Below are 27,247 nucleotides of genomic sequence, written 5' to 3' on the forward strand. Positions count from 1 at the left end.
AGACGTGAGGCAGGGAGCGAAGGAAGCGGGTGCCTTTTCTTTAGGTCTGGCGCAGGTTCCATAAGACGCGATGTTTATAAACTGCATAGAACTTTATTTGGGCCCGTCCCGGTCCTGTCGTGTTTCTCGGCGCCGCATCACATATCCCTCTCTCTCCCTCTTTCAATGAGGATAAGTTGGGGGGGGGGGGCGACGGTTTGGGAAAGTAGGAAATGCTGCTGGGTGGTCTTAAGAGAGAAATTGGCGGAAGGGGAACACCCGGAGGCTTGGCTAAACTAAAGGGGACCCGGGTGGGGAAGCACAACGGCAAAAGCAACGGGGGGCTATCGTAAAACCAAAGGCGGGAACCTGAGGTAATTTAGGCGGGAAACGGGACGGCCTTGAGGGAAGGCGATCACGAGGCCGAGGGCGGAGAGCCAGGCCGGTTTGGTGGTTAGAGCGCCAGGCTGGGGGGGTGAGGAGAGGCCGCGGTTCGAATTCCCGCCCCCAACCATGAAACTGACGGAGGGGGAGTGATTTTGATCCCCCGCCCCACTTAATGGGTCTCTCCCCAGGGACGTTCCCCTGGCACCTTCTTTATGCGCCAGGCCAAAAAATGTTCCTTTTTAACCAGGCCTTTGGTTGATCTTACTGATCTTTTGTGGTTTTATATACTTACTGATTTTATTCTGTGAACCACCCTGAGACCCCTAGGTATAGGGCAGTACTGCCCTATACCTAGGGGTCTCAGGGGTTATACATACACCTTTGTAATAATAATAATAATAATAATAATAATAATAATAATAATTAATAGGACTGTTTGGTTGGTTTGTCTTTATTGAAATATTTCCGTGGACAACAAAGGTGTATGTATAACTTCTCTGTTTTCAGCTCATAGAGACTTATCTGCAGGTCAATTACATTTGGTGTTTTCACTTCATAGAATCAGTTACATTTGGTGTGAGACATGGCTATCATAGGCATTGTGATGTTGGGGGCCAGATTTCCTTCTTTTGTATAGTGGGTTTTTTTGTGTCAGCATCACGTGGACAGGTTCTCCACCTATCTATTTATTAGTTTGTTGGTGGTGAGAGAGATTGGGGAGCCCAAGGAATGGTTTTATTTATTTATTTATTTGATTTATATACTGCCCTGTACCCGGAGGTCTCAGAATAAAATAAAAATATATGGCCTCGGTCCAGTATACCTGAAGGAGCGTCTCCACCTCCATCGTTCTGCCCGGACACTGAGGTCCAGTGCCGAGGGCCTTCTGGCGGTTCCCTCGCTGGGAGAAGCCAAGTTACAGGGAACCAGGCAGAGGGCCTTCTCGGTAGTGGCACCAACCCTGTGGAACACCCTCCCACCAGACGTCAAAGAGAAAAACAACTACTGTTTAATAAATTATTGTATTTTAATATTTCTGTTGGAAGCCACCCAGAGTGGCTGGGGAAACCCAGCCAGATGGGCAGGGTATAAATATATTATTATTATTATTATTATTATTATTATTATTATTATTATTATTAAAAACCACAGAATATATAATAACAATAAAAACAATAACCCTGAAGGTTAGTTGCCTTCAGTTGATTGCAGTGAGTTTGGTTTGGGTGGGGGCAGGGTTGCAGGGCTGTTATGACTGTGGGGGGGGGTAGAATGGGAGGAGAACCCTATGTGCCACGCATGCACTTTTTGAATAAATAAAAAGCCTTGGGCTTGAAGGGAAGGTGGAGCAGAAAAGTAAGTAAAGAAAGTGAAGAAAAGTGGGAAGAGGTTGGTTGTGCTCATGTGGCTGAGTGAAGCAGCCTTTGAGGGTGTGTGTAAGCGTCATTGTACAAAGCGGATTGTACTATCAGGGGAGCTAGAACAAGGTGCTCCAAAATGGGAGGGGAGGAAAGGGGGACAAACAGTATGCTGTCTAATGATATTAGTATACTTAGATTATTGAATCCCTAATCGTTTATCTTTGACTGGGGTTTTCTTTCTCCAGTAACCCAACCACACCTTGAACTTGGTACAAGTAATAATTGGTTAGAAACTGTCACAGTGGCCGGAGTGGACTACTTCAGAGTAACGACGCTACGCAGCTCTGCATTTTATTCTTTTATTGGTGCTGCGTATTTACAGTGCTCAAGTCATTGCTATTTACACGGAGCGATGTTGTCAGTCGGTTTCAGAACCTCCTAATGGCTTTTGGCGCGTCTTTCTCCAACACAAAAGCTTTGGCAGACCCATCCTCTTGCCCCTCCTCTTCCTGCGTAATTCTGGAGTTGGGGGGATGGGTCTTCCCCCCTTACTTGCCCCTTCCTGTCCCACCTGGGACCCTGGCTCCTCTACCTTGCCTGAGCCTCGGACACGACTTCCTGCTTCCCCACTGGAATCGGAACTCTCCCTGCTTTCCCCTTTGCTCGGGGACGGGCTTGAACTCAGGAGGGGAGGGACTTCGCGATATCCCCTGTCCCTCACATCCACCCCCCTCCCAAGCTCTCCTTCACCCCTCCCCAGGCCCCCCCCATGTGTCGGTGACGACTGGAAGCCTAAAAACTCGGTGCTCTCCGAGCCCGTTGGTGTGAACACCTCCCCCCAGTCCTGCGAGCCCCCCCCTTCCGCCTGGGAGGACGGGAATCCCAAAAAGTCCGTGGCGTCAGAGCTGGTGGGGGTAAAAATGTTTTGCCAATCTGCTCCTTCCTCTGACTGGGTGGATCTTGGCGACACCCATACCTCATCCTCTGGTTCCTCAAACTCCGCTTCCCAGCGCCATGGTGAGCTGTTCTCCCGTGCCTCCTCCTCCTCCCCCTCCCTTTCCATGTGCCAGGGCTTGGGTCTGTGGGGAAAGAGGGCGTGAAATTCTTCCACCAAGAATTCCTCCTGTATCTGAGTGGCGGGAACCCATTCATTCTGGGACGGTGGAGCATCCTCCCATGCCATGAGGTACTCCAGGCCCCCCACCCCCCACCTCGAATCCAGGATGGCCGTGGCCTCATTGAGTTGCTCCCTGCTTTCCCTCTCCCCCCCTCCCTCGGGGGTTTGTTCGCTGTCTCTGAGCCTGCTGCTTTCCCTGTACGGCGACAGCAGCGATCTATGAAACACTGGATGCACCCTCATGTCCTCTGGCAGTGCCAGCCTGTATGCCACCGGGTTGACCTGTTGCGTGACCGTGAAGGGGCCCAGCCATTTGGGTGCCAGCTTTTTGCACCTCCCTCTGGTGGGAAGGCCCTCCGAGGACAACCACACCTTGTCCCCCACCCTGATGACCTCCCCTTGTCGCCTGTGGCGATCTGCCCCCTTTTTGTACGCTTCCTTGGCCCTCTCCAAGTGTTCTCTGAGCTGCTGGTGCACCGTCTCCAGTTCCTCTGCCCAATCCTCAGCCTGTGGGCCCTCCTCCTCCTCCTCCCTCTCCCTCTCTGGGAAAGATCTGAGGTCGCGCCCGTAATTGGCCTTAAAGGGCGACACCCCTGTGGAGACGTGCACTGCATTGTTGTAGGCAAATTCTGCTAGTGGCAAGCGATCCACCCAGTCCGTTTGCCGCTGGCTGACGTAGCATCTCAGGTACTGCTGCAGAATGGCGTTGACCCTCTCCGCTTGTCCGTTGGTCTGCGGGTGTCTAGCCGTCGACAAGCTGACCTCCACCTGCAGGAGGTTCATGAGCCGCCGCCAGAACCTGGAAACAAATTGGCGGCCACGATCCGAAATAACCCTTAAAGGTAATCCATGCAGTCTGAAAATGTGATCAACAAACAGTTTGGCTGTCTCTTCTGCCGAGACTGCCCTGGCACACGGTATAAAGTGACACATTTTGGACATGAGGTCCACCACCACCAACACTGCAGTCTTACCCCTGGACGAAGGCAGATCTGTGATGAAGTCCATGGACACCACTTCCCACGGCCTGTGTGGTGTGGCTAAGGGCTCCAGCAACCCTGGTGGCGCTGCTCTGACCACCTTCGCCCGCTGGCAGGTGGTACAGCCCCTTACATAGTCTCGAACATCTTCCCTCACCCCTGGCCACCAGAAGTGTCTCATGACTAGGTGAGTGGTCTTGTCCCTTCCAAAATGCCCCGCTGTAGGGTTGTCGTGCATCTGCTTGAGGACCGTACGTCGAAGCTGGGTGGTGGGTAGGTACAGCGCACCCTTGTAGAAAAGCAGCCCTCTGCGTTCTGCAAAGTCTTTTGCCTGCTCCCTCCCCCCTCTCAGTTCTCTGAAGATGCGGTTGGCAAATTCATCCGCTGCCGTCAGTGCTGTGAGTTCTGCCTCGCTCACCACTGCTGCTCCGCAGGACCATGCCGACGGGGGGAAAATGTGCCTTGGGGCTGGTGGCGCCTCCTCCTCCATGTACTCTGGCTTGCGGGAGAGGGCATCCGCCCTGACATTCTGCTCCCCTGGGATGTAGTGTATGGAGAAGTTGAAGTTCGAGAAGAACTCCGCCCACCGTATCTGCCGCTGGTTGAGCACCCTGGCAGTTCTCCAGAACTCCAGGTTCTTGTGGTCTGTGCACACCTGGATGGGGTGCTTGGCGCCCACCAGGAAGTGTCTCCAGTGCTGGAACGCCGCGTGGATCGCAAGAAGTTCCCGATCAAAAACTGTGTAGTTTCGCTCGGGCTGGGTCAACTTCCTGGAGAAGAAGGCACAGGGTCTCCACTCTCTGTTGGCGTCCAGTTGCAACAAAATGGCGCCCACAGCCTTATCAGAAGCATCTGTTTCAATGCGTAGGGGCGCGTCCTGAACCACGTGGAACAGGTTCTGGTCTGAGGCGAACACCCTCTTGAGGCTTTCGAACGCTGCTTGCGCCTCTGGTGTCCACCTGAACTTCTGCTTGCCTCTCAGGCAGTCAGTGATGGGAGCCGTAACTCGAGAGAAGTTCTTGATGAACTTCCTGTAGAAGTTGGCAAAGCCTAGTAGGCGTTGGGCATCTTTGCGCGTCCTGGGGCTGTGCCAGTCCAGGATGGTCTGCACCTTGTCCTTGTCCATTGCCAGCCCCTTGTCTGACAGCTTGTAGCCCAGGAAGTCCACCTCCTTGGTGTGAAACTTGCACTTCTCCAGCTTCACATACAGGTGGTTCTCCTTCAGGCGCTGTAACACCTCCCTGACGTCCTTCACGTGCTGCACTGGGTCGTTGGAGTAAATAAGGATGTCATCCAGAAAGACCAAGCATTTCCTGAAGAGTAGGGACCCCAGGACGTGGTGCATGAAGGCCTGGAAGCATGCTGAGCCCCCTTGCAACCCGAAGGGCATCACCAGATATTCAAAAGAGCCCAGAGGCGTGAACATCGTGGTTTTCCACTCATCGCCTTCCCGGATCCTGATCAAGTTGTACGCCCCCCTCAGGTCTAGCTTGGTGAAAATCTTGCCTCTGCGTGCCGCTGTCAGGAGATCATCCACTCTGGGCATGGGGAAAGCCACTGGCTCTGTCACCGAATTCAGCCGTCTAAAATCCACCACAAGACGGCGCTGTTGCGTGTCTTTCTTGTCCACCCAGAAGACCGGGCTGCCCCCTGCTGCCTTGCTTTCTCTGATGAACCCCCGCTTGAGGTTCTTGTCGATAAAAGCGCGCAGATCCTCCAGTTCCTGGTCTGACATGGCGTACAGCTTGGCTGGGGGTATAGTTGCCCCAGGCACCAGGTTGATCTGGCAGTCAAAAGGCCTGTGTGGGGGCAGGTGGTCGGACTCCGCTTCACTGAAGACCTCCTGCAGGTCCCAGTATGGTTTGGGTATCGCCTCACCCCCTTTGACGTGCATGGTGGCCACCGTGGCTATCGGAGGCCCCTCCCCTGGTTGGTGCTGCATGCAATGTTCCAGGCAAAAGTCCGATCCAAAAGTGATGCATCTCTGATGCCAACTTATGGAGGGGTCGTGGCGCGCCAGCCAGCTCATGCCCAAAACGATTGGGGGGTCTGAGATGGTGGTGACGTTGAATGCCAGTGTCTCTGAGTGCCTTCCAACCGTCATTCTCATGGGGGGGGTTTGATGAGTGATGGCCCCTCCCAGCAGCTCTCTGCCGTCAATGGTTGCCACGTGCAGAGGAAAATCCAGCTGCAGAAGCTGGATCTGGTGCTCTTCTGCAAAGTTTCTCGAGAAGAAGTTGGCTGAGGCACCACTGTCAATTAGGGCGAGGACCGTCAATGGATAGCCATTTGGGAGCGTGAGCGTCACTTCTAGAACCACTCCTGCTCTGGGAGGGGTGGGCTGGCTCTGCTCCTCTCTGTGCGGGTGGGTGGGCTGGGGCTGTTGTCTGCTGACTGTGCCTGGCTGCCGCCCCTTGTCTCCTGCAGCCAGGCTTTCCCGTTTCCCTGCTGTGGTGCTGCGTCAGTGGGGGAGGGCACAACCGTTCCCGCCTTTCCTTGCCACTCCCTGCGATGTGGGCAGTCTCTGACGAGATGCTGGGGGGAGTTGCAGAGAAAGCAATTCCCACCCCTTCCCTCCTTGCGTCTTGGCGCCGCTGGGGTTTGAAAAGCCCGCGCGCGCGCGCTATCAATCTGCATGGGTTCCTGGTCCTGACTGGCCCCAGGCGTGGCTTGAAAGGGTTGTTGAGGGAGTGGCTTCTCCTGCGACCGTGGGAACCAAGCCCGCTTTGCGCGCGTTGCTTGCTTGTCGCTCCATCTGGATTCCTGCCTCACCCCCACCGCCAGAGCCGCTTTGCTCAGTTGATCCATATTACTGGGCTTTGGACCTCTCGAGAGCTCATCCTTCACCTCCTCATGCAACCCCAAGTAAAACGCCGCTTGCATTGGGGCAGACTCCAGATCCCACCCCAATCTGTGCACCAGCATGGTGAATTTCGCCCAATACGCGCGAACTGTCATATTTCCTTGGCGTAAATTATGAAGTTCCTCCTTAGTCTGGTCCATATGACTATCGGACGAATACATCGTTTTCAATCCTTCTAGAAATAGTTTGACATTCTTCATGCAAGGATTCCTTGTTGCAATTAACGGTCTTAGCCACTCCCTGGCCGCCCCTGTAAGGTGCTCCACAATAAACGCTACTCTGTGCTCATCATCAGGGAACTCATCGTGGTGCAGCTCAAGAGCATACACAATCTCAGTCTCAAAGCCCTGAAACTCCTTCGGGTCTCCATTGAACTTGCTTACTAGGGTCCCGGCTCTCCTTCCTGGCAGCACTTGGACTTGGGGTGCCCCTCCCGCCTTGTTTTTCTCTGCATCCAGCTTGTTTTGGAGGTCTACCGCCACCGCCCTTAAATGCTGCTCTTTTTCCTGGAGCTCTCTCACCTGTTCCGCAAGTTGTAGCCGGTCGTCCTGGACCTTCTTAGTCTCCTCTTTAGCTGCCTTCAATTCTCCCTGCGCCTGCAGCGACAGCTGTTGCAGTTCTAGCTGGGCTTGCTCAGCGATCTGCCGCCACTTCTCCGCCTCTGACACGCTCATCCCGGCAACTCCAAAGTAGCCCAAAAATGATTAGGAGGTTGCTGTCACAGTGGCCGGAGTGGACTACTTCAGAGTAACGACGCTACGCAGCTCTGCATTTTATTCTTTTATTGGTGCTGCGTATTTACAGTGCTCAAGTCATTGCTATTTACACGGAGCGATGTTGTCAGTCGGTTTCAGAACCTCCTAATGGCTTTTGGCGCGTCTTTCTCCAACACAAAAGCTTTGGCAGACCCATCCTCTTGCCCCTCCTCTTCCTGCGTAATTCTGGAGTTGGGGGGATGGGTCTTCCCCCCTTACTTGCCCCTTCCTGTCCCACCTGGGACCCTGGCTCCTCTACCTTGCCTGAGCCTCGGACACGACTTCCTGCTTCCCCACTGGAATCGGAACTCTCCCTGCTTTCCCCTTTGCTCGGGGACGGGCTTGAACTCAGGAGGGGAGGGACTTCGCGATATCCCCTGTCCCTCACAGAAACCATGTACAAAATATTAGAACTCGACAAAACATAATAGATCTAAGAGTGTGTGCCACCAGTCGCACCTCAAATGATGTTGAAACATGGAGAAAGGCTTCCTATAGAGCAGGGTGGGAGCTGACATTTTCAGGCTCAAGGGCCACATTTGCCCTTGGCCAACCCCCTGGGGGATGCATGTCAGCAATATGTGTGGCCATCTTGCACTCACACATGCTCACATACAGGGAGACCATGAACAAGCTGTCTCCCCTCCCCAGCTGGTCTGTGCAGATCAGCTGAGGGGGAAGGGGGGTCACACCTGCATTCATCAAATGATCAGAGAAGGTGATTGTCCCCATCAGGATTGTCCCCATCAAATGATCAGAGAAGGTGATTGTCCTCATCAGGGTGCTCAGTTCCACCCACCCCAGCACTGTCTGCTTTAGTTTCCTTTCTCCTGTCTCTGCCAAAACTAGTGAGAGCTTAATAATTTGTTAGAGCAGGGGTCTGATACAGTCCGCCCAAAGATTGAAATACGCAGTCAGCTTCATGTAAGAGGAGATGACCACTTAGATATCCTGATTCCATAACAGATCCTGTGATAATGAATTCTGACTGAATTCTCAATAGCAGATACAGTACAAGATAAAATAGTATCTTAGTATCTTACAGTATTTTCCCTGTCTTAAATTCATACTGTGTTTTATGTGGTGAATTAAACAAAAATATATTTTATGGCAGTTACTCTGATTATGGCACCATCAGGAAGAAAATCTGCAGGAAAAACTGCTAAATTGGCACAGGAAGATCCAATTCATGCCTATGACTTTGAAGAACATACCAAAAAACATCTGAGTGGCTCTGAAGAGGATGTTAGAGAAGGTGTAGTAATCAGTACAAAATTTTTAACGCATTTGGTTTTGTTGCACTCCTAATACAAATAGGATAAGTCATTCTTTTTCTCACAATAGTTAGGGACGGGGGACGGGACACCCCCCCCCCAAATTCTATCAAATAGGACTGCTGGATAACCTTACTTTTGCCATTTGCCTAAGGCTGTCTTCGCAACAGCAAATTTCTTTGTGAAATGGAAGAAGTTTACTCATTATGTGACCATGCAATTGGCAGAGAAGGATTCAAACCTGCTGCTTCATTCAGCAGGCTGAAGTTATTTCTTGAAAGTGGATTCCACTTGAGGGATTGGGAGGAGATAGACTGGCATTCTCAGCAGTCATAGAGAATAGAACATAATGTAGCTTCTCAGCTCTTTGTTGGAGCCAAGCATTGAGAGCATATTACACTTTTGTGCCAGTTGCTCTTAATTTCCAGTGCAATCCTAGGGCCAATTTAAAGTGCTGGTGTTGAGCTTTAAAAGTTCTGAATGGCTTAGACAGGGTTGCCTAAAACTAGGATGGGAAAAAGGTAGATCAGCATCTACTAGCAGATCTCAAAAATTGATAGATAAGAATTTCTGATTCCCAATTGTTTAATAGTTAGCATATTGGATTAGGACCTCATAGATGAGGGTTCAGCCACCAACCTCACTTGGGAGGCCTCGGGCGAGTCACCGTCTTTCAGCCTAACAGAGTTGTTGTAAAGGTAAAATGGTAATTGGGAAAACAATTTGAGGTCATTGGAGAAAAGCTAGACATAAATGTAATAATAAAATAAACAAAGAACAACAAACTGAGAGCTCCCCCCCCCCACTCCAATATACTGCTGAAATGAAGAAAGTGTGTAGGCAGGGGTTAACGAGGGTATTCTTTGTGGGGAAGGACCATGAATTTAGTTAATTTCTGGTACTCAAAACAAATTCCTAGATGCAGAAGAACATAAGAAAAGCCTGCCAGATCAGGTCAATGGCCCATTTAGTCCAGCACTGTATTCTCTCGGTGCCCAACCTAGATGCCTGTGGGAAACCTGCAAGCAGGACTTTAGCTCAAGAGCACTCTCCCCTCCTGTGATTTCCAGCAACTGGTATTCAGAAGCATTGCTGTCTCCTTTTTCAATATATGTCTTTGGACCAAGTTCTGGTTGGTGGATCTTGGAATACTAGGAAAAACAAAGCCTGAGATCTGCTTGAATCCATAGCAACTTGCTTGTACCTTAAGATCTGCCTCTGAAGCTCTACTTAGGTGCCTATTTATAATGCCAATGAGATTGGCAAGCAGACAGACAAGGGTATTCTTGCTCATGGCCCCCAGATGTGGAAGGTGATTTCATGGGACATCACACAGAGCCCATCCCTTCCAGGTTTTAAACAGGCTATTTTTACTGTGGCGTTTATCACTTAATTTGAGCTGAGTGCAAAACTAATATTTTCACCTAATTTTGATAATTTTATATTATGCTGGGGTAGTGATGGTCCTCTTGATTTTAAGTTACGTTCTCAAATATTGTGTTGAGATTTTTGTGGTGTTTTATATGGTTTTAAATGATAGTTTATGTAAGTTGTAAATTGCTTTTTGAAGAATTTTCATTTAAAAGTGGTATATGGGATTTAAAACTTTTAAATGTGATACAAGTAATTGGTAAACTACACCTTCTATTTCCCTCTCATAAAGATGAACCTCCAATAATTGATAAACATGGGAAAAAAAGACCTTCACTGAATCCTCATCCTGTAGTTGAAGATGAAGTTGGGTAAATAGTTTAATATTTATTTTTTGCCATGTAATGTCAAATTATTTTTTACAGTTATAAAGTATCAGTTATGTTTCTAGTGCCTCTGTTATGATTATTGTAGCCAGAAGTACCATATTTTTCAGTGTATAAGAGTAGGTTTTTTCCTTTAAAATAATGTCAAAAATTAGGGGGCGTCTTATACACAGATACATCTCCCCCCATTTTCTTAAATCTGAGTCTCCAAAAAATAGGGGGTGTCTTATACATGGGGGTGGTATACATTACTTTTCTGTTAAGTCTGGCCACAATCTAGATCTGTTTAAAAAACCACAGCACCTTTACATAGGAACATAACTAAGAATTTGTTGGCTGTAGATCAGAACTGGATAACCTATGGCCCTTTAGATATTGTTGGACCAGGTCCCACCAGCCTCAGCCAGCATGGCAAATAGTCGGGGACGATGGGAATTGTAGGCATGCAACATCTGAAGTAGTTAGATACTGGTGTAGATCCAAAGCTTCTCTTCTTCCAAAGTAAAGAGCTTACTCTGATATAAGGTGCTTACTCTGTTGGAGGAATCCCCCCTTCCATTGGATGAAGAGAACCTCTGAATCTAGCCCACTTTAATTAATTAATGAAGGATAATTCAGTTGCCCTCTTCTCAAAAATTATTACAGAATAGAGAGGCAAGGAAGTTCTGAAGTTAACGGGGACTACTAGGGAACAAGTCCCAATGAACGTTGTGGGATTTCTGAGTAGACATGGAAAGGATTGCACTGTTCTTCACACATTAAGTTACATCCAAACCACCATCAAATCCCCAATAGATCAACTCATAATGTAATAGAAGCCCATGTAAACCATTTATAAATGTAAACCAATTTTACAGCATAATTCTAAACATAGTTACTCAGAAGTTGGGTGCACTGAATCCTATGAGAATTATTCCACAGTAATATGTGTTTAGGATTGCAGTCTTAAATCTGTTTCAACTGCCATGGCTTCCAAGAATCTTAGGAACGTTAGCATCTCTGACAGAATTTTCAGCAGACTCATTAAGCTTATAGTTAAAAATGACTGCTTTCAACATTAGATGTTTTAAACTACTGACTGAGTCATAAACAGAAGGTTATGCCCTTTGTTGATTATATATTTCTTGATGTGCAAAATCTTGGCAATATAATTTAATGTAGTGTCTCCATCCTGTTGTGGTTTACATTCTCTCCCCCCCCCCCATGCCCCAAAGATTACACCCCTTCACAGTGCTGATTCCCCCCTCCCTTTGTCACAAGGCTTTTAGTAGTGTTAATTATTGTTGATCTCTGTTGCAGCTTGCTACCACTTACAAATAATATCTGAAAAATATAAACTAGTTGTCTTAATGCAAAAAGTCATTTTAAAAATATGAATATTTTTATAGAGGAGAAGTCCAGAATATGCTGGAAAGATTCGGAGGTATGTTTTAGAAAATATTTACATACTATCAGTTAATAAAATAAAATAAAAAATATGGGAGAAGGGTTCTGCCCTTTTATTTCAAAATACAGGATTGTTTTCAAGTAAGTTGTGCTCAGAGTAGACCCAGTGAAATAAATGGATATGGCTAGCTTTAATTTTAATGACTCTAACCTGGAAACAACTTAATTGGATATAAACCAGTTTTTAAAATAAATTTTCTCTTTTTAGTCATATGGATAAATTAACAATTTGCATTCCAAACATTATTTCCTGTAGTGTGATGGCAGGAGTGTAGTGGGATATTGTCATCTGTAGTACTTAAATAGATTGATCAATTGATTACATCAGAGTTGCAGTAACTTTGCCAAAGCAGATGTGCCAATGCAAACTTCAAGATTAGGGTGCAGGTTATCCATGGCTGCTCAGAAAAAAATTACTTAGAAATTTCTATATCTTTGCTCTGGGTTTCACTCTCATGTGAAGCAAATTCTACTAAAATAGACTGGCCAGTGCAAAGTGTGATGGAACATGGTCTTCATTAATCTGTTAGACATTACTGGCAAGATTCCATCTTCTCTGTCCATATCAGTCACCTCCATAGCAAGAACCTAGCTCTTCTCCACTTTCTGTAATGAAGGGTGGTAGTTCACAAAGGATGACGCAAAAAGACTTCTTAGTTTGTCCCAATGCCTGCTCAAGGACAAGCACTGCAATGCTTCTTTGATCTAATCAACTGACTTTAAAAGTATCCCAATTAACTGAGGAGCAGTTTTTAAAAAGAAAAATATATATTTTAATACAAGTGCTTATAAAAGCTACTGTATGGCAAGAAACAGCTTAAAACAGGGGTTCCCGGACTACGGCCCCCAGGCCGGATGCGGCCCAATTGGCCTCCCAATCTAGCCCGCGACGACGCCCGCTGCCGCTGTTCGCTCTTGCGGCGCGCTGCGCGGCGGCGCACTTCCAGATCTGAAAAAAATCGCCGAAAATTGTTTCTGCGCATGCGTATGGGCCTCTCCCGACCCAGAAGAGGTCATTTCCAGTGCACTTCCGGGTCGGGGGAGGCCCATACGCATGCGCACAAACAATTTTCGGCGATTTTTCTGGCCTGGAAGCACGCCACCGCGCCAGTAAATGGGTGTGCGCATGCGCACTGGCGCGCACTCCCCCACCCTCCGGCCCGCTGCGCGATTGGCGCAGCGGGCACTGGCCCGAAGGCAGGTAAGTCTGGGGACCCCTGGCTTAAAACATAATCTCCCTTTGGCATGCTTATTTCTTCTGAAATGATGCCAGCTACAACACATGCACATAATCTAAAAACCAATGTGTTTCTTCCTTCAGCTGTGTTTTTACCCATTTGCATGATTAAAGTGCATATAACTGATCAACTAAACTTTCTCTAATGAGGTTTCAGTCCTGTTAAGGACACACAGTATGGCTACAGCTTATCCAATTTGAGCATGGGTCACAAGCTTTCTCAAAGCCATCTTGAACTTCATGAAGTTTTGAAATATGGCTGCAAATCATGGAGCATGAGTAATACTGTACTTAACAGTGAAGAAAGGCAACTGCTTAACCAATCCTGTATTTTGCTCCTTTGATATTCTACTGTCTCTTATTAAAGTTCTCTTTAAAGTTTTAGCCTCAAAAGGTATCATGTTTTACAAAAAGCACCTGCCTAGATTGCTTGGTTATGGGCTTGCTTGAGAAGGGCTTCATATAAGAAGAATCCAAATCTCTGGGCCTTAATTTCTGTGTTTATTGTGGGGTGTTAAAAGTGACCTTATTGTTGATGGCTAAGTAAAGGTAAAGGGACCATTAGGTCCAGTTGTGACCGACTCTGGGGTTGCAGCGCTCATCTTGCTCTATAGCATAGCTGCCAAGTTTTCCCTTTTCTCGCGAGGAAGCCTATTCAGCATAAGGGGAAATCCCTTAAAAAAAGGGATAACTTGGCAGCTATGCTATAGGCAGAGGGAGCCGGTGTACAGCTTCCAAGTCATGTGGCCAGCATGACTAAGCCGCTTCTGGTGAACCAGAGTAGCACACGGAAATGCTGTTTACCTTCCTGCTGTAGCGGTACCTATTTATCTACTTGCACTTTGACATGATTTCGAACTGCTAGGTTGGCAGGAGCTGGGACCAAGCAATGGGAGCTCACCCCGTCGGGGGGGGGGGCTTCAAACTGCTGACCTTCTGATTGGAAAGCCCTAGGCTCTGTGGTTTAACCCACAGCGCCACCCGCGTCCTGTGATGGCAAAATACTTTACTGATAAATCAACACACTATAAAAGTTGCCATATAAACACTGTAATTTTATACAGCTTATACTAGATTCAAAATCAGTTTGAGAAGAGGTCCCTGAATTCATGCATTAACTACTGTAGCCACTACTGTAGCCTAACGCTGAAACAACCCTCCAGGTGTAGTGTGTGAGACATTTCTTTGCAAATCTTATAAACCTTTACATATGTTTTAAGATACAATGCCTAATGATTCTTTGTCTTTCTGCAGCGGACATTAACAAAGCTCTTCTGGCTAAAAGGAAAAGATTAGAAATGTACACTAAAGCTTCTCTCAAAACAAGCAACCAGAAAATAGAACATGTTTGGAAAACACAACAAGAGCAAAGGTCGGGGTTATAATGAACACTAACATACATTTCACATTTGTGGCAGAGATTCAACCTATAGTCCTCAGTCTGATTTCATGTGTGTAGGAAGAGCCAATAGGAAGAAAAGCCAAAATGGATGAAAGCAATAATATATGCAAGTGATCAGATCAGACCTGGGAAGAGCAATCTTATCTTTCCCTCTCTTAGCAGCATGTTAAACAGGGGAAGAGAGAAATGGGGGTGTCGGAGAGAGGGTGGCCCTGCTCACTATTGACTCTGTTTCTGCCCATGAGCAGCATGTGGCCCCCCAACAAGTTGTACCCCTCCCCTGGAAATGTGACACGACCAAAAAAGGATTTCCATCCTGGACTTAATGTCTGAGTTTTGATTGTCTGTCTGGATGTGATTTCCTAGTAATTTACTATAGTAAAGGAGTTGGTTCCTAATCAAAATATTTCCTTTTAAAAAGCAAATTCTTTTAAATAACATTTAAGTTAAAATCTTACACATATTTATTTGGAAGTTCACCTCACAACATAATTGGGCTTATTTCAAAGTAAACATGCATACAATTGCATTGTAAACCTACTTTAGAACAATACTCTTCAATGTTCTATGGCGAGCATCCCCAAACTTGGCCCTCTAGATGTTTTGGGACTACAACTCCCATCATCCCTAGCTAACAGGACCAGTGGTCAGGGATGATGGGAATTGTAGTCCCAAAACATCTGGAGGGCCGAGTTTGGGGATGCCTGTTCTATGGTGTGTGTTTTTTTCAAATTAGAAGATGGCCACCTTTCACCTTAGCTGTGCTCTCTCAAATCTACCAACTCTTTTGTGTTTGTGTGACTAACTGAATGTTTTACGTTCTCCATCTTTCACTGATGCCTTTACAGTTTAAAAATCAATGTTATTTCATGTTAACATTCAGCTTGCAAAATATATATTTTAGGCAGAAGGTCCAACATGAGTATTCTCAGCAGTTCCTGCATGTATTTCAACAGTGGGATGCTGATATAAAGAAAGCTGAGGAACAGGAAGAAAAATTAATGGTTTGTTTTTCTTAACTTTTTGAATAATAAATGTAAGTGCCTGAGGCTGATATTTCATTCTCCTTATACTGCAGTGTGGAATGTTACCATTCACGAAACAGACAGGTAATGTCCAGTGATGTGTGTAGCCCTAGCTTTAGGAAAACAATATGCTCACATAGAGTGAAGGAGATCTAAGTAAATTAGCAGAGTCCAAGTGCTGATCAGTAATAACATCTCAGATATTAGGTCAAAAGATAATGTTATGCCATAGGTGGTAGAGCCAATGTTTTCTGCACTGTGATCAATCTGTTCCTTAAATAAATATAATACACTGGATAAGCTTGCAATGGTAAGCAACAACAATACGTTCAGTGGAAGGCTTAGAAATTAATTTAAGATTACATATACACACATACAGTCATACCTCGGTTTAAGTACACTTCGGTTTGACTACTTTCAGTTTAAGTACTCCGCGGACCTGTCTGAAACAGATTAATCCACTTTCCATTACTTTCAATGGGAAAGTTCGCTTCAGGTTAAGTACGCTTCAGTTTAAGTACTCCGCGGACCATCTGTAACGGATTAATCCACTTTCCATGACTTTCAGTGGGAAAGTTCGCTTCAGGTTAAGTGCGCTTTAGGTTAAGTACAGACTTCCGGAACCAATTGTGTACTTAAACCAAGGTACCACTGTAACTTATGGTAATAACTGATTGCTGGTGTCTACTGGAATAGTTGAGTGGAAGTAAAGGAAACCAACAGTAGGTGGACCTAGAGCAGGGGTCCCCAGACTTACCGCACGGCGGGCCGGAGGGTAGGGGAGTGCGCGCGCAGCGGGCCGGAGGGCGGGGGAGTGCGCGCCCGTGCGCATGCGCACACGCACACGGGCGGGGAAAAAATCGCCGAAAATCGCTTGTGCGCATGCGTATGGGCCTCCCCCGACCCGGAAGTGCACCAGAAATGACCTCTTCCAGGTCGGGAGAGGCCCATACGCATGCGCACAAAGGATTTTCGGCGATTTTTTGCCGATTTTTTAGATCGTCGCTGCGCCGCGCGCCGTGAGAGCGGGCGGCAGCAGCGGGCGGCGGGGGTCATCGCGGGCCGGATTGGAAGGCCGATTGGGCCGCATCCGGCCCGGGGGCCGTAGTTTGGGGACCCCTGACCTAGAGCAAACTAATTCTAGTTTTGTCCCTAACCTTTTCCTTTCTGAATCCTACGCAGGCCAGAGTGCAGCAGCAGTAGGCACTGGCAGTGTTATCCATGGACTGGATGTAGGCAAGGCAGATGGGGCAAACTGAAGTTGGTGAGGCAGTGCCCCATTTGTCCTAGCACACCAACTTCCACTGCAGTTGGCTATGCTTACAGTTTACAATTAGTAACAATGTGATTGAGCTTTATTATATGAATACTTATTCCTACATTTATTATAGCCTTTTTTTCTTCCTTAGAACCTGTTTCGGCAACAACAAAAAACTTTGCAACAAGCAAGAATAGTTCAGAGTCAAAGACTGAAAACAGTTAAACAGCTGTATGAGCAATTTTTGAAGGTATATTAAAAAACAACCACCATTTGATCAAGTTTGTTATTAAAAGTGCATTGTTATTTTAGTTTTTACTAGCTGGCCCAGCCACGCGTTGCTGTGGGTCATCCCTGTGATTCCCCCCACCCTGTCCCGATCCATGATGTATCCCGCCCCTCCCTCCACCCCCTCGGCTCATCCCTGTGTTTTGGTAGGATACCCTTCTCTCTGTTGTCTCCTCTGTTGTCCTCTGTTGGCTCCTCCCCCCTGTATCTCCATATCTTGGCCCCCACCCTTGGAAAAGGAACTGTCAGCTTCTTCCCAGCATGCACTTTTGTCTGAGTCTTCTGTTGTCCCTGGGGAGTGTTGTCCCCTCCCCCCTGTATCCCTATACATTGGCCCCTGCACATGCATCGTGAACATTTTTATATATTTAGATTTAAAAAATTTGAAATTAAGAACATGAGAGGCAGAAGTTATTGTTTTTTAATTTATTTTTGGGGTTGTCATTTATTTTGGTGGGTATTGTATGATTTGGGTGTTGTGTATTTTGTGGGGTGTTTTTTATTTTTTGTTTGGTTATTTGGATTTTCTAATTGGAGTAGGTGTTTTGAATGTGGGATGTGATGTTGTTTTTTATTGTGCTGTTTGCAATGTTTTATTTCTCTAGTTGGGGTTGTCATTTATTTTGGTGTGGGTGGTTGCTTTTTGGTTTTTTATTTTTGTGTAATTTTTTGGAATGTATAATGGGATGTATTTTGTTTTTTTAATGTGTTATTCGTAACTTTTTTATTTTTATGGTTTTTATTGTGAGTATAATTGAGGAGTATTTGGTGTTGAGAGGTCCGTTTGGGCAAAGAAAAGGATTGGGGGTGATGATGCACGCTGAGACCCAGAGAACTACTTTAAAAATCCTGATCGGGGGGGGGGGGAATAGTGAAGCCCCACAGCCCTGTAGCAACAGAAGGCGTGTTCTGAAGTGCCCAAGCTGTTCTGTTCCATAAAAAAACCCAGGAAGTGGCAAGGGGAAGGTAGAGGATTTTAAATCGGGGGGGGGGGGGGATTGACCACTGCAGAGGACTTAAACTGGGGAGAGAAAGTGCATGGTGGTGGTTTTTTAAAGACGCAGAGGCTTGCAATCAGTCTAGTATAAAGCCTAGGTTAAAAGGGGCACGACTGCCCTTACTTAAAATGGTCGCCGGAGCCTCGTATGTGACACAACGCCCACCAATTTAAAAAGCAACAACCCCTTGCCGTGCGTGTTAGGGGAAATGATGAACGACTGCCTAATGCTACCAGGCGTTTATTAATGCAGCTGCCAGGAGGTGAGGCCTAGTCTGTCGGCCTTGGCTTGGGCTAGTATTTAAATGCGAGCCAAGGCCTCCGCCCTGTATCTCCATTCCTTGGCTCAGTGGGTTGTGTGGTAATGGCCACCTTGGTGGTTTCAGTTGCTCGGTTGATGATGTCATTATTTGGCGCCGCCCTTCAGAGTTTCTGCTGGTGACAGTACGCGATCTGCCTTTCTATTGGATACTGCTGGAGTCTTCAGACCTTCTGCTGGTGATGTCTAATTTGGGTGCCACTTTTTTGTGTGTTTAATCGTTATTTTAGGTGTGAAAGGTGTGGTTCTTTGAAATAATTTTTACGCCAGATCCCTCCCTGATGGGCATGGAACGTTGTGGCCAAATTTGTTAAATTACGGTTCAGCAGTTACGGAGAAAGGCTGTGACCTCTGTGCGTGCAGTGCCTACATTTTTATATATATAGATTAAAACAAAGGTTGTGTGAGAAGGCAACTTCCACAACTGGGTTTCTCTTCCTCTCCTTCAACCTATATCTCCCCAAACCTCTTTCCAGAGGGTCTAGATCAGGCATCTCCAAACTGCGGCCCTCCAGATGTTTTGGCCTACAACTCCCATGATCCCTAGCTAACAGGACCAGTGGTCGAGGAAGATGGGAATTGTAGTCCAAAACATCTGGAGGGCAGAAGTTTGGGGATGCCTGGTCTAGATGCCCTTCTGCACATTGGGGTCTGTCTCATACAGGCCTGTGATGGGCCAGGAGGATTTGCCTGAAATTTCACCAGCTTTCTTAAAAGGGTTTTTGGAGGGCACAGAAGGAAGGGAAGAAAAAGAAAATCTGTTGCATGAGCTGGTTTCTGCTCATAGAACTGCTGGATACAACACACACATCCTGTGCTGTCCCTGCTGCTAATATGGCAAGATCTGCAGTGGCATACTATCTATACATCTATGCTTAAAAATAATTGCAACTACTACTTAAACTTTAACTTCATGTTGCATCCATTCTGCTCTGTTTCCACTTGATTATTTGACACCTAATATGCTTTGCATGAAGAGTAGCACCAGCATCAACTGAATATTGCCCCAGCAGTACTGTTGATCTCTGTGGTGAGAGACAGCATGGCTACATCTAATTTTCATAGTTGGACAAAACACGCATTTAATGCTAACCTTGTCAGGCCTTTACGTTTGTACATGCATAGATGTTATATGGGTTAGTAATAATATCACTGCTTTGTAGATTCCTTTTGTCATCTTCCTGGCAATTCCTATAGAGCAGTTGAACAATATATTGCTACTGGATAAGCAGTGCAAAGAATAGAACACTAGTCCAAATGAACTCTTACCAGTTAGCATAATTACTTCTCAAAATTTTGGTGAGTTTAGGCTACTACCTTTGTCATTGCTAGCAACTCTGGTAATTCATGGGCACTCCTTGACTTCTGAAATGTAACTAAATTTCTGAGTATAAACCAGTAACAGATTTTCATGGAGCTGCTATCTGATTTTAGAGTATGGAAGACATGGAGAAGACTCATGAAAGTCTTTTAGTAGGTGCACAAAATGAACTTCGGAAAGAAATGGCTATGTTGCAAAAGAAGATCATGATGGACACTGTAAGTGTTTAATACTGATTTATGGAAAATTTCAGTGACATTTTAAAACAACATTTAAATAGAAAAATTAAACATTTACCATTTATATTCAGCAAGTCAGAACACTATGATACAAAATGTTACATTTGATCAGCATTTTTTTCTCTTTTAACAGCAACAGCAAGAGATGGCAACTGTTCGCAAATCTCTTCAGTCCATGTTATTCTGATGGCTCAGTGGAGAAACAACTTGTACCTAAGTAACATGATACAATTATATACATTAGCCATATGGGGAGGAAGAGCCAGTATTTTAAACGCCTTATTAAAAATTGCTATATTTGAATACCTTACATTCAGCTCTGATATAAAAGAAACCGACAGCTCATTGCTGCTTAGCAACAGGATATGCTAATTTCCCCCTGTCTCTCTCAAAGTACTCCTAATGGTTTTTAATATTAATACATTTGCATCAATCTTTTTTCACCTCTTAAATTCAGAATCTAGATCCCAGGGTTAAGGTACCTTTTTGAAAGTTCAAGATACCTACAGTTTGTCAGACAGTTAAATAACATTATCAGATTAATCTGAAATAGTGTTTGGTACGAAAACAAATTGCATGTACTATGGGATTCAAGGCCTAATTAAAAATGGTGTACTTGCAGCAGAACTATATAAAATGTTTCAGCTTACTACCAAGAAAACATTTCATTATTGAATACCAACCAGAGTAATATGTGTTAATCTGAAAGTTGAAGGAGACGCATAAGAACTTCCTTAGGATTATAAAATAAAATGTACATGTTGCTAGTTTTGGATTTCCTTTATTATAAGGCACTCTTAGTAATTTTCCAGTTTCATGGTCTCAGCGTAAATAAAATGTTCTACTTTTTTTGAGGGAAGATAGTCTACCAGCCTCTAATATTATCAGTAAATTCTGAATAACTAAACAAAGATAGAGGCTTACACTCTACAGTTCAGGAAACCTAAATAAAAGCAAATCAAGCAAGTACCTATCTCCAAAAACTAAATGAAATGTTTCTTTCCCCTCCCAAACCACAAAAACGTCCGTCATTGAGCTTTGTTTTGTTTTGTTTTTAAATAAAAGCATAACCATATTTTCATACTGTAAAAACACTGGTAATTCAAGCATTACAAATGAAACAAAGTTTTCATTACAGCAACTTAGAATCACAGTTTTAACTGTTTGAAATGTAGCAATAATTTATTTGGTCTTAAACTCTGACATCACTTTAAAGAAATCCAGAACAATTACTACATGCTATAATAATGGCAGCAAACCATTCACCTTCTAGTTTTTGGATAAATGCATGGTTTTATTTAAATGCCAAAGGTTTGCCACCATTAATTATCCTAATGCCACTTCATGGAGAGTCTTTTAGTGCCCATTAGTCAGCATTTCATTTTGAATTTGGTGACATGCTGAAGATCCCTCAGTTTTTTTAAGCAGACTATCAAATTCTGAAGTCTTGTCATTTGTGGGTATTTACTGTTTAGAGCTTTTCAGCTAGAAAATAACATGACTACTGTAGTTGTTTTGCTGTTAAATAATCTTCATTACTTGTTTAAAACTGACCCAGGAGGAAAAGAGTTTTCTTTCTAGCTAACTGTTCAGTACTTTACTTTTTAATGGAGAAGACTGGACAGCTTTCTTACAGTGAGCTTCTAAGGCACATGTGCAGGCCTCAACAAATGCCCAAACTGCTTCTGAATTTTGTCGGGGGGGGGGGAGCACATCTAAATCACACTCTTTGCAGATGATGCACTGAGGGGAACAGAACTGCAATGGGGGAGAAAGCACATGGGGAGAGGTAGCCCCATACACTTTCCTTCCCATGTAAACATCAATCAGCCTGACACCAGCTGATTGGTAGACCTCTTTCTGGATAAAATTGCCAGGATTCCCCCCCCCCCAAAAAAACCCATTGTTGTTCACACACACACAGAACCAATAATCACTTGGGATTGCTTGGATAAAGGAACTGTGTTGTATGAACTGGCTCTGAACATCAAGAAAAAGACAACCCTGAATTTCTTGGAAATAGTCAACCCAGCTTGTCTGATGGTAGTACCTAGAGCATCAAAGCTAAGGTGGGGTCCAGATTGTTTTACGTTATTCTGAAATACATATACAGTACTGTATTTATAACAGAATTCAAACTCAAATCTGTTGCCAGTAAAAAGAGATCAGCTCAGTCATTACGGTAGATATATCCACTCATGTTACTTAGGTGTTTAAAACTTTCTGAGAAGGCTTTGCATTAAGTAAAAATATTTGAAACTACACATTTTTCCACAGCTGAGGTTGGCATATTTCTTTCCTCTTAGCTACACAAAAAGACTTGACTGGGAGTTGTGGTTCTATTTTTCTGGTCCCACTAAAATATATGACATCTAAAAGAAAGTGATGGAAGACACACAGTAATCCCCCAGAGAACATTACTGTACAAACTGCTTCCTAAACAAAACAGTTTCTAGACAGGATGATTAAATCCTATATAGCACAGTTATATAATACCTAGACATCACTGATAAGTTTTACTAAATGAAATTGCAAATTTCTTTGTTGCCTGAAATGTCGAAGACCTTATTCTACTAGATTTAAAAATGACTTCACATTCTGGTGTATTTAAGAGGTTTTTGTACCTCTTGAGAGGAATTTATTTGGGGTTGGGGGAGAGAAAATTTAATCAATAACACTGCCAAAGGGCACAAGGTGTTAAAAAGTCCTTTCCTCATTCCTGCTCAAACTGCATTTTGTAAAGGAGGAAATGTATGGTGTATGTGTTTTGGTCTCAGCAGAAGGTTTTATCCAGCTTAACATCCCTCGCTCACTCATTTTTTTAAAAAATACAGGGTGGAATTCAACATAGTGCTAAGTGGGGTATGTGCATGGGGAACGAGGTCCAATCACACAACAGGACTTTCCTCCAGCTTCTCCGCACCCGCATGCAAGCATCCAGAACAGATTTACAGTGCAATGAGGGCCAGGGGGGGTGGTGGTCCTGGTATGGAAGCAGACCTCATTCTGTGCTCAATAACAATGTTTAATCCTGCCCACAGGCCAAATTCTTAGTATCAATTCACAAATATTTATACTGTAAGCGAAAGAAATAAGTGTAATTATGATTCTCCCTGCTTAAGCAAAGAATTCAAATGCTTAAGAATTTAAACACTACTGCAAGATAAATTATGCCACAATTTTAACCTTGACAACTAATTTATGGTTAAATTCCTTATTTTTTCCCCTTTAACCAGTATCAGAAACTCTTAAAAATATAGTTAATATGAAAGACACACTCCTAAGACTTTGATACAAGATGACAACTCAGTAGTTTTAGCCCTTAAATCAGGCATCCCCAAACTTCGGCCCTCCAGATGTTTTGGACTACAATTCCCATCATCCCTGACCACTGGTCCTGTTAGCTAGGGATCAAGGGAGTTGTAGGCCAAAACATCTGGAGGGCCGCAGTTTGGGGGTGCCTGCCTTAAATATATATAAAAAAATACTCAACTAAGACTCTAGTTCAAAAGCAGTGAAATGTAGAATGGATAATTTCTGCAGTATTTTATACAGTTACTGCCCCTGTATAATGAACCAACATCACACTACCTTCTAAGAAATCCGTATTTGGCTGTTTCTTACGAGTTCAGTTAGCTGCCAAGTACATTAGGTTTTCAAGCATTTCTGTCTGCAAAGAGCAAAACAAGTTTCTAAACAATAATTTGTTACTTTGTAGCAAAAACTTCTTTAGACCCTCTACTCCTATGATATCAAAGTAACAATTACAGTAAGTCCCAACAGAGCCTGTAGGAACTTGGTATTATATAACTAATTTCATTTAATCACTCATGCATTCAAGTTCTCTTTGAAAATTTCCACAACTGCATTGCTGAAAGGGGTATTTTCCACCATTCAATACTTTCCCCACCCCCAACCAACTCCTCCTCTTCGCTTTCAGCTATAAGTCACTCATTATGGTTTTGAACCTGTTCAGGAGCTTGATGAGATGAGATTTTGAAGACGTGTATGTGAAGGTGAGCCGCAATCTGTTTGCATAACCCAGTGGAGTATCTCAGTAAATCAATCAAGGATGTGAACTAAAGAGGGAGAAAAAAGTTCAGAAATTAAGATCAAATCATGTGTTGCATAAATGAATTCTGTGCTTAAATTCTCACTCTTCAAGGCACACAGATAAAATTATAACAGAAGTGTCAGGGGGACTCCCTACAGGGACCCTTCCCTAGTCATCCTAACCAGCACTTCGCCCAGTGACAGCGCAAGCAGCGGGTCAGGAGGAGGGAATGAGGAGTGGAGAGGGGGCTCCAGGACATATCAGAGCCTCGGCACCGACCCAGCTGGCCAGAGGAGGAAGGACAGCACAGCGAGGTGTCGGAGCCTCTGCAACGCTCCAGCCAAAGGACAGGAGAAGGAACGCAGTCCCTTCCGGCACCCACATTGGATCATGCACCCAGACGTAGGGCAAGGGAGCGGTGTTTTGGGGTTCCCAGACTATTATGCTGGCGCAAAAGCAGACAAGCGCCATTGCCGGGTTCTGAATCAGACTAGGCGGTCATGTTTTCTGATGTCTCTGCACTGTAAATAGTATGCACAATAAAGCTCTTAAAGACAGAGCAGACTGGAGCATCTTTACTCGAGAGTAGCCACAACAATCCCCTGACAAGAAGCATACACCTTAATTCTACAATTGTTAAAAAGTTCTAGTTAGATCTATGGTTCAGAGATTACATGCATGCACACTGAAAGACAGAAATTTAAATTAACTGCTGAAGAAGAAGCAACTATAGTTTCATCCCAGTGCATTCACTGACTTATCATCATCATCCCTACTATAATACACAGCTAGGATTCTTGGCCTGAATAGAGAGGGCAAAAGGAGAAGAAAATAGGTCAGAAAAGTCACTGCTTCCCCTCTTAATTTAATACTGAATTAAGAAATACAGGGGATATCTGGTTTGTAGTCCGGCAATCATATCTAATCAATAAAACATGTATTTTGATGCAACTTTCTTTAGCAGCCTGAATTTAATAGTCAATTTCATTCCAACAAACCCCACCAATGTGCAAGGAATAGATTTGGGCATGCAATAAATTGGTAACCAACTCTTTAGGTTTTAAAAATTGTATGACTTTTTTGCCATTCTTACAAACACGCTGTAAGATAAGCAATTGGGATCTCATTGCAAAGAGGGAGCTGAGACAAGACTTTTCTATGGTCACCTATTGGGCTCATGGCAGAAACAAGATTTGAATGAGGGACTTCCCAATTGAAACTTTGTCTCTTCTACTTTACCACCAGAACATGGTCCAACACAAATAAGAGCAAGTATACCTCTCAGCTGGATTGCTGCCTTAATCTATTTGGAATACAAAGCTGGAGAATCTGACTCAAACACCTAGAGAGGAGAAAACGCTTTCCATAATTTAGTGAAGCCTATGGAAAACTGCTTACCAGTGCTATCCACAGAATGATATATTCATCGATAAAACTGTTGAAGTACTGATCTAGAAACAAGAGGCCAGGCCCAATAAATGCAGTATCTTGTAGGAAGATTTCACTTTTGGTCATGTGTGCAATCTATGAACAAAGATTAGATTTAGTTACTAAACTAATATGTTTATATCCTATTTTCACACAATACAATTTGTTCATCTCTTAAATCAGTACCTGAACCCATCTGAATATTCAAGGATTCAAAGAAATTTATGAGCAACATAATGATTAAGGAGATGTTTTGTTTCCAAACATGTGGCTTCTTAATTACAAACATTTAAGAGAACTATAAAGGCTTAGACATAAGGAATGCTCAGGGCAGAATATTAGCTGTAATGGATAACTGGTAATCTTCATTGGTGTCTGTCATTAATGGAAACATACTTCTATGAGTCGAATGGACCTTTTCCTTCCACATGCCCTCAAATGTGTTCCAGAGGCCTGGGGTACCCGCCACAATAGATTTAGAGGCCACAGGGGATGGGAGAGCAAGGGGACATCCTGCTGCACATGCAGATTTTCATCCAATATGTTTTGCAAAAAAACTTGCAGCACAATTCTGTCCATATTTATTTTGAAGTTAATCTATGTCCAATGAGTCTTACTCCTTAATAGTACAGGACTACAGCCTTAAGGTCAGAGCTGGAGCGCCATGCCAGCAATTGCCTATATTGAAAATGGCATCAGCAAAGAAATACTGTGTAATGATTACCTGATCTTGCAACAAATGTTGAATGACATTAAAATTAAGGTACCATTTTGTCATTTCTGTGCTCTTTAGACTGAATAAGCTGTACGGTGTTCATTTTCATTTTTTATTAATAGATATCAGCTTAGCATTAGAGCATTCACAGTGCTTCACATGCATTATTGCATTAATACATCATCTTAATAAATGCACAAAATGTTAGAAACTCCTTACCACCAACTTTTGTGTGATTTTGGCACTCACAAATCCAAATGTTAAGACATAGAGGCAAGGATGCTTTTCAAATAGTTGCGTTGTAGATTTTTTATAGATCATTATTGCCAAAGTAATAACCAACCCTATATGCAGGCCTGGTGACAGAACACTTGTTCCCTGAAAGGCACAAATAATTAATTATATTACGGTATATTAGTTTTGTAATTTGTATCCCACTCTCACATGCCCCACACACCATGAATTCAAGTCAGCTCACACCATCAGAACAAAAATCCAATGTAAAAAGCGCAAAAATACATCAGAAACCAACGTACAACAATGAAACATTCATGGAGCCAATTGCACTAAAATAAAATTAAGGAAAATTAACTAAAGCTGCCTGAACAGCCATGTTTTGGCCAAACAGCTTACAATAAAGTGAGAGAGACTGGTGAACCTTCAGCAGGGGATTCCACAGAGTAGATGCCCTGGAGGAAAACTTCAAATGATGAAAGCAGCAAGTGGGAAGGACATACATAAGAAGGTGGTCCTGAATGTGGGCCTACTTATGTCTCAAGCAATTTAGGGCTACTACTACATCTACTAGGGTCGCGGGTGGCTCTGGTTTAAACCACTGTGCCACTTGGACTTGCCGATCGGAAGGTCGGCGGTTCGAGGCCCCGCAATGGGGTGAGCTCCCGTTGTTCGGTCCCAGCTCCTGATGACCTAGCAGTTCGAAAGCATGCAGTGCAAGTAGATAAATAGGTATTGCTCCGTCGGGAAGTTAAACGGCGTTTCCATGCACTGCTCTGGCTTCGACAGAAGCAGCTTAGTCATGCTGGCC

At 44.5% G+C, this 27,247-nt stretch overlaps 2 protein-coding genes across 5 annotated transcripts in view; one reads left to right on the top strand and one right to left on the bottom strand.

Moving 5' to 3' along the window:
• On the top strand, positions 1-20,192 carry SYCP3 (synaptonemal complex protein 3). The gene is made up of 9 exons (XM_035126778.3): positions 1-44; positions 8,557-8,697; positions 10,380-10,458; positions 11,862-11,896; positions 14,411-14,528; positions 15,463-15,562; positions 16,993-17,091; positions 19,880-19,984; positions 20,139-20,192. The coding sequence occupies exons 2-9, from the start codon at positions 8,568-8,570 to the stop codon at positions 20,190-20,192; spliced, it is 720 nt and encodes a 239-aa protein (XP_034982669.2). The 5' UTR covers positions 1-44; positions 8,557-8,567.
• Positions 19,971-27,247, bottom strand: part of CHPT1 (choline phosphotransferase 1) — a 20,457-nt gene continuing 13,180 nt past the window's right edge. For 2 of the 4 annotated variants that reach the window (XM_035126774.3, XM_088676782.1), the window contains exons 6-10: positions 26,422-26,580; positions 25,458-25,583; positions 23,974-24,084; positions 23,597-23,675; positions 19,971-20,218 (exon numbers count right to left, since the gene is read on the bottom strand). In XM_035126774.3, coding sequence (XP_034982665.3) covers positions 23,634-23,675; positions 23,974-24,084; positions 25,458-25,583; positions 26,422-26,580 — 438 coding nt within the window. In that variant the 3' untranslated portion in view covers positions 19,971-20,218; positions 23,597-23,633. The remainder of the gene's footprint in view (positions 20,219-23,596; positions 23,676-23,973; positions 24,085-25,457; positions 25,584-26,421; positions 26,581-27,247) is intronic. The other 2 variants (XM_035126772.3, XM_035126776.3) reach the window with 1 other exon arrangement.

This window comes from Zootoca vivipara, chromosome 9, assembly GCF_965207765.1.
Source record: "Zootoca vivipara chromosome 9, rZooViv2.hap1.1, whole genome shotgun sequence".
Lineage (NCBI taxonomy): Eukaryota > Metazoa > Chordata > Lepidosauria > Squamata > Lacertidae > Zootoca > Zootoca vivipara.

Bases quoted from the DNA above. Each gene is read 5' to 3' on its own strand.
- SYCP3 (XM_035126778.3), top strand. From the start codon at position 8,568: ATGGCACCATCAGGAAGAAAATCTGCAGGAAAAACTGCTAAATTGGCA. The intron at 10,459-11,861 runs GTAAATAGTTTA...ATATTTTTATAG, and splicing joins GTAGTTGAAGATGAAGTTGG to AGGAGAAGTCCAGAATATGC. The intron at 11,897-14,410 runs GTATGTTTTAGA...GTCTTTCTGCAG, and splicing joins TATGCTGGAAAGATTCGGAG to CGGACATTAACAAAGCTCTT.